Genomic DNA, 7,766 nt, shown 5'->3' on the forward strand with positions numbered 1-7,766 from the left:
ATATATATATATATATATATATATATATATATATATATATATATATAGTGTTATATACTTGTAACACTATTCCTACTTTGCAGTTTTTCACTTATCGTGGGGTAGCTGAGAATGGAACCCCCCCTGATAAACGAGGGACTACTGTAATGGATCTCCCACTTCAAGTCAAAGCCCTCACTCTGTATTAGACTCTTTCTTTTCTTTTTCATCTCTAACTCATCTCTCTGAGGAGGTTCTGACTCTGGGGTTCCACCCCCCACCTCAAACAGAAGCTGCAGCTTCATGTAAAAAATGCCACATTGTTTTGACTCAAACACAATAAAACTGACTAAACACCCCACACTATACTTTAACTATGACTCCAAACACTCTACATATCACAAATCTCTCAAAGGTCATTACTCGCTCCCATTCTTGCTGTGTCTCTATCACCACCAAACTCCGTTCAACTTATGTGTTCTTCATGAGACTGCCAGTCTTTGCGGCTCCCTCCAGCCTTGCCCAATAGAAATCAGGTGGTCATTCTTAATGGCATGCCTGGTGTGACGTCACACTCCATATATGGAAATATTTCCAAAGCCACAAATGAAACAGCTTGAAATTGTCATTAAAAACTACATTTTTAAAATCAGGTTGCATTACTTATCAATGTTTGCCACAGAAGGTATTTATTTTTTATGTTTCCATTTTGCTGGATATGTGAATGAAAAAATAAAAAATTTGATTGATGAATGCGGGCGCCCCGCCCCGTCAACAGAACCGAGCGCCTCGTCTACCAAACCCCATCCCCAACCCCCAACCACCTGTCGGCACTGACGTTAACGCTAAACCAGCGGCTTGCAATGCAGGTGCACTAGCTAAAAAGCTAAAGGCAGCCTCTTCCCTCATACTGAACCCTCACGCTGAACGCACCCCCGCCACTCGAAAACTGTCAGTACAAACAGCGCACGGCTCAGATGTGTGTCTGCCCCCCCCCAGACAAAAATCACGGACGAGATGAGCGCCCCGCCATGGTGGGTGCTGGTCTTCAAACCTTATCATGCATGCTCATGTAGGTGACCAAAACACCTCTCAAATGGACCAGACCCAAAGGACCCTAATGACCCTCAGAAGGGAGGAGAGGGAACATGATTTATGAGTTTTAGATGGCAACCAGGAGCAGCTTATTTCAGTTTAAAAGATAAGATTGCCACACTTTTAAGTTTAAATAAAAATGAAAAACAAACCTTTTTGATTTTATTCCACTATGATTATCTTGAGATTAGTAATCTACCACAAGAACATATAAAACGTTTTTAAGTATTCACAGAATGCATTTGTCACACACAAGACAAACACTCACATTATATCCATTATCAGATGCTCCGTTCGTGGACTGAGACTGGTGGCTGACCAGTATGACCTGCTGACCTGGTGGGACTGGCTGACCTGGGATGCCAGACTCATTCAGCACAGCTGGAAACGTCTGACCCTAAATATCAAGAAGTACTCCAATAAGACAACAAAATAACAGTTTTCTGAACGTGACTATTAACGAGCCTGACAGTCTGAAGAGACATCTTTTAAGATCAGTAACAATTTAACAGGTTTTATGAAAGTATTATTATGATGCTGATGTGTGGGTACCTGTGCAGTGAGGTTCAGAGTGACACCATCCAGCATGCCTTGAGCATCTGAGAGTGTCAGAGTCACACTGCCGTCGCTGGCCACAGCTCCTGGAGACATGACTAAGCTCTTAGCTGCAGCCGTATGAGTCAAAGTGGTGCTTGGAGGCAGACTGGTGACTGAAGGGCGGCAGACAGAGAAATTCATATGTCTTCAGTGTACGAGCAGAGACAAGACTGTCAGTTCCACAGCACTCAGTCGAGCAAAACATTCTAAACAGAGGCCAAATGAATGAGTGCCTTAATCCTCAACTGTTCTGTAACTGTTTGACCACTGAAATTATTTATGTTGGCTCCTTAAAGGCCTTTAGTTTTATTAAACTCCACAAATGTTTGTTTTTTAGCAACAATTTTTTAATGACTGTTATTTTGAAAAGGAAAAAAAAATAGCATTTTAGTACCCTTTAGTATGATTTTTATAAATAAATAAATACATTCTAGTCCGAACATTTTGGAGGCCCCTAATTGCCAGATCCAGTAGCCGGCAACAAGGATGCGCTTTTGGTCAAGCATGCACGAGTTGGCTGTTGTGAGATATGGAGGGTTTAATTATTATTTTTCTTTCAATTTTTACTCATGCACACATCCAGAGTGTTTTCCGTTTATAACTTTACTGAACTGGAAAGACCACCAAACTGCAGCAGACCAGTTCATCCTCAAATGAGGGCCTGTTTTCAGTCAAGCCCACGGAGCAGCCGACTCCAGTCGGGCATGATGATTCTTCAGCCTGCAAGCATGTGGATCGACTGCTTTCTACCAAATGTTTACTTGTGACAAGTGTGTTTATTTTTACAGCTAAAATTTATAATAAATTGTCGGATGAGATGAAAAACTGGGCTGAGGCAGCGAACAGCAGCTGAGGTGACTTTATCAGCCAAGAAGTAGAAAACTCAGCAACATTACAATCAAATTTAGAGCTGACTCAACACGAAAAATAATTAACTAATTTAAATTATTCTTTTTCTAAACATTTATACTTTTTAAGGGCCTTTAGTTTAAAATATATATTTCCTGTTAGTCTGCCTAAAATGATTTTTGGACATTCATTCATTTAATTTTATTAGTATTATTATTATCATTATTATTTTTGTTTCTCTGTGCACAACACCAGTTTGTGCATTCTGATCCAGTTTACTAGAAGCTGCAGCAGCCCGGTTCATCAGTACTGACATCATGATGTCCAGCCAACAGCAAACAGTCGTTCTGAGCCGCGGAGCGACTGATTCACAGAGTGAGCCAATATAAATATTAAAAGCATAGAAAGATGGAAAAAGAAACATTACAGAAAGGAATGCATTATTTATATGAGAACTATGGGATCAAAACATTAATGTATAATGGGACTTCTCTCTGGTGGATTTTCCCTCTAACACACACTAGACAGGAGTGATGCTACCGTGAGTTTACGGGAGTATTTGAAACAATTCTGACAAAATTATTAAAATATGAAGGACTTTTAGGTTTTGTCTGAAAACATTGTGTTTATTGACAGCACCACAAATAATAAATAAATAAAAACATGGATGAAAATAAATGTGTAGCTGATTTTTCCCCATGAGAGAGTGAATGGCTGTTTGTCTCATTTGTCTCTATGTTATTATTATTTTTTATTATTAACCTTTATTTAACCTTTATTTAACCTTTATTTAACCAGGCAAATCCCAATGAGATCACAGGTCTCTTTTGTAAGGGAGGCCTGGACCTGAAGGCAGACTAACATGCATGTTTCTGGTCTGTGGGAGGAAACTGGAGTACCTGGAGAAAACCTACAAAAGTACGAGAAGAACATGCAAACTCCACACAGAAAGACCCCAGGTCCAACCAGGGATTGAACTCAGGACCTTCTTGCTGTGAGGCAACAGTGCTAACCACTGAGCTGTCGTGCTGTGTGTCCCTGTGATGGACTGGAGACATGTCCAGGGTGTCCCCCGCCTCTCACACAGTGATGGCTGGATATGGGCACCAGTGACCCCCACAACATGAAAAGGAAGAAGCAGGTAAAGATAATGGATGGATGGGTCTTCAGATGGTGACCGGAGCAGCAGAAGTGGCCGTGTGTTTGTATCGAACTAATCTTGAAGTTTTAATGTCCAACGACAGAGTGTGAAGAGACCTGAACAATCTTTTAAATTTTATTACTATTTACACTCTAAAGCAGAGCCATTCAACTAAACTGCTCAGGTGGGCACAGTTACTGAAAGCCAAGAGCTCAGGGGTCATACATCCAGCAGTTAGTGTCATTAAGTAAGTTTGTTTTATGGTTTAAAATCTAGTTTTATTTAAAAATTAACCCATTGGTAGACCGAACTGAGCTTCCCCTTGGGCCTGATTCGGCCCTCGGGCCACCAGTTGAACAGCCCTGCTCTATAATTAACTGCCTCCATTAGTGTTCCAGTCAGCCTAACAGATTTGTTAGAATTTCTGAACCATTTACAGCATTTTAATCTCCTAATTCAACTGTTTCTCTCTTCTAATGGCTTAAATGAACTGTAGGAAGCTGTTGTTGATAACTGAATGGTTCTGAAAAAGCTCATAAAAATAAAATGTTTACACACTTAGTTTTAAAAAAAAGAATTTTCTGAATATCTCTGTGTGAGTTGCAAGGCTTTCTGAGGTTGGTAAAAATGTGGGCTGAGAGTGGAACTAGTGGATAAAACACAGCAAGAGCTGAGATGACAGGCAGTGTTTGTTGTGTCTGAAACAGCAGATGATCAAAGCTCTTCTTCTGTCTAATAAAACAAAATAAAAAAGCTGTGATTGTAGAGGAGTTCCTGCCGTATTAGTGCTGAATAAGACTTTGATTTGAAATGAACAGGGCTCAGAGTGTCTGTCTCAGGTTGGACTGTATTTGCATACAGAGTGAAAGGAAGAAGCCTAATCAACTAAAGAGATGCTCTTTGTGTCTCTGGGAGCAGGGGAGGGCTTTTCCACTTGAGCTGAGACGAAGGTAACAGATCAAATGAGATATGAGAATGAAACTTGATTATATCTTTAGGTGATGAGCAAATTAGGCAAACATAAAGCAGACTTTTTTCACAATACAAGTTTTATTAGCTCGCAGCTAAAGCTCGTGCACAAGGCTGCACAGTTACAGAGAGGTAATTTATTTATAGTGTCAAAGGTTCAACGTCTTATTGTGAGAAAGTTTCTAAATCATTCCCACTTTTCAGATCCGTTTTTCTTCCGTACGTTTATCGGCACGTAACTCATTCCACTTTTTTATGTGCCATTTCAAAAAGTTGTATTGTATATCAAAATGTTCACATGGGCAGCAACTTGTGCCATCAGAAATTGAATTTGAACTGCTCAGATTGAATCTGTATTCATGTACAGTAGTCCCTCGCTACTTTGCGGTTCGTTTATCACAGACTTGCTCTATCGCGCTTGTTCAAACTCCAAAGTTGTTCCCCCAACTCTCCGCCGCAACTGTCAATAGTATAATTTGTCTATAAAATTGTTATAAGTACACCTCTACATAACATTGTATCCTTATTAACATTAAATTAAAAAAGAAAGAAATATATATCAACTTACAACAAAGATTATTAACATTGTTTTACAGTCTGTAACAGAAAAGACTTAAAGTGCATCAATTTGCCTGAAAAACAAAATCTATCCTGATTTAAACTGTAAACATTTTTGACCATTTGATAATGAAAAATCTAATTAAAAATAATCAATAACTAATAATAAATTCAAATTGATCTACAACATTTTAAGTCAGGAGTGTTATATACAACACTTTGACCTACAAGCTCGTCTTAAGCACAGAGGTGACAGGGCCTGCTCTGTAGCAGGACCAAGACTTTGGAATGAGTTACCTCTGCTAGTCAGACAGGCCCCCTCCCTCTCGGTTTTCAAGTCCCGTTTAAAAACTCACTACTATTCGGTAGCTTTCGACACCAGATGATCTGTGTTTTGATCCTGTACGCTCCACACTGGTTTGTCGTCATTATCTGCATCGTTTTTATGTCTATATTCTGATTTACCTCATTTTGTATTTTGCTTTGTGTGTTACCTGTTGTTCTGTCTGTACAGCACTTTGGTTGGCCTTGTCGCTGTTTTAAGTGCTCTATAAATAAAGTGGTATGGTATGGTACAAAACAAAAATGAATTAAACAATTTGTGCTGATTTTTTTTGTTTTTTTAATCAAAATGAGGAAGTCAGGATTAATGGCTACAATGAGCACGTTTTGCAGTGCACAGCTTTTTGAAGCGCAGTTTGAAACATGATCCTGCAGCTCTCAGCTCCTGCTCAGTGGTTAGCTGGACCTGGACTTGGTCTCAGTGCAGAAACAGCAGAGAAGTCGCAAAGAGCTCAAGAGCGGGTGGGCTGGGTGTGTGTATGTGTGTGTGTGGGGGTCCAGGGGAACGTGCTCACAAGAGAAGAACCTGACAAGTTGTTTAATTACATAAAATATATTTTGTTAGCAAAGAATAGAGTCCTAACATTTATTAAACATACGTTTTTCCAACAAATTGTGCTTTGACGATAAAACTAAAAAATGTTGTCAATGTGAAAGAGGAAAGAGGGGCAGGTGTCGCTCTTGCTTTGAGTTTATACTCTTTGTTGCTGCGCGCTGTGGGTGAAATGCGTCCAGAGCGGAGAACTTGTTAGCAAAGAATAGAGTCCTAACATTTATTAAACATTACTTCTGTATTTTAAAAAAATGTAAAAAATGTGCTTTGACAAACTAAAAAGCAAAGAAAAATAAATAAATGTTAAAGTGAAAGAGGAAGAGGGGCAGGTAACGCGTGCTGCGGGTGACGAGCGTCACCAGCTGCTCAGCAGCAGAGAGAAGCGACACGGTTCAAGCACGGCTCCCCAAACGACAAGACAGACATATTTGTTCATAACTTTATTATTATTAAGACTGAGAGCTGCAGGATTTTAGCAAACAGTTGCCGAACGCACCCTGACAAAATGAGAATGGTGCAAAACAAACAAAAAAACTACTCCCTGCAGCAAAATGTTCCTCGGGGTCACACGCGCCCCCCTGGCATTGCTCCGGGCCCCCCAGGGGGGCGCGCCCCACTATTTGAGAAGGAATGCTTTAAGGAAATGTAGGCGTGGGGTTCAGTCTCAAGGAGGTGGTAATGCAACAGAATGGATGTAATCTGACGTAAAACACCAAGAAGAAAAATAACTTCCTTCACGGCGTATTTTGAGCTGGAGCAGTGGAACAGTAGCGCAACGAATGAATTAATTAATTAATGTACGTTCTCCATCTCCATTTTTTTACTGCTCATCTGTAGTTGGGTCATAGAGGCAAACAGATCCAGGAGAGAAATCCAGACCTCCCTCTCTCCAACTCCTCCTGGGGGACAAGGTGTTCCCAGACCAGAGAAGATACACAATCCCTCCAGTGAGTTCTGGAGGCCCCAGGGTCTCATACCAGTGGAACATGCCACAAGAGCCTCCAAAATGAGGCATCCTTGTCAGCTGCTTGAAGCACCTCATCTGACTCTTTCTGATGCAGAGGAGCGGCGGCTCTACTCTGAGACCCCACACCCCAACCCCCTCCCCCAGTTGAGGAAGCTACACCTTTAATCCTTCAGAAACCACAACAGTTACTGTTCCCACCTGTCATCCCAGTGTTGGTGGAGCTCTGAGGTAGAAGCTGGTCGTTGGTGATGGTCAGGGTTGCTCCAGTGGGTTGGTTGTTCAGTGATGATGCCATCCTGATCCCACCGTTCATCTCTGCACCAATAGAACTGGGATTATGTGGAAGCAGGTCCTGACCTGTGGGAATATTTGTAATGTTTGTATTGTTTAATAAACTGGTGGGAAAACAGACTGCAGCAGAACTCAATCACTGCTGTTCACAGACGCTCCCTGGTCCAAACTGAGCTGCAGCTGCTTTGTCAAGAAGAATGAACAAAAACAGGTTGAGACAAACCCCAAGAGTCACAGCTGTAACTGCAGTAAAAGATACTCCATCCATCATCCATCCATCCATCCATCATCCATCCATCCATTCATTCATCATCCATCCATCCATCCATCCATCATCCATCCATCCATCCAACAATTCATCATCCATCCATCCATCCATCCATCATCCATCCATCCATCCATTCATCATCCATCCATCCATCCAT

At 41.0% G+C, this 7,766-nt stretch overlaps 1 protein-coding gene across 1 annotated transcript in view; it reads right to left on the bottom strand.

Moving 5' to 3' along the window:
• LOC119410372 (zinc finger protein 236) overlaps positions 1-7,766 on the bottom strand; it is a gene marked incomplete in the record, with an annotated part of 129,001 nt that overhangs the window by 29,432 nt on the left and 91,803 nt on the right. The window contains 3 exon segments of the mRNA XM_037677284.1: positions 1,343-1,471; positions 1,627-1,784; positions 7,249-7,407. Coding sequence (XP_037533212.1) covers positions 1,343-1,471; positions 1,627-1,784; positions 7,249-7,407 — 446 coding nt within the window.

Source organism: Nematolebias whitei, chromosome 5 (genome assembly GCF_014905685.2).
Source record: "Nematolebias whitei isolate Nwh7 chromosome 5, NemWhi1, whole genome shotgun sequence".
Lineage (NCBI taxonomy): Eukaryota > Metazoa > Chordata > Actinopteri > Cyprinodontiformes > Rivulidae > Nematolebias > Nematolebias whitei.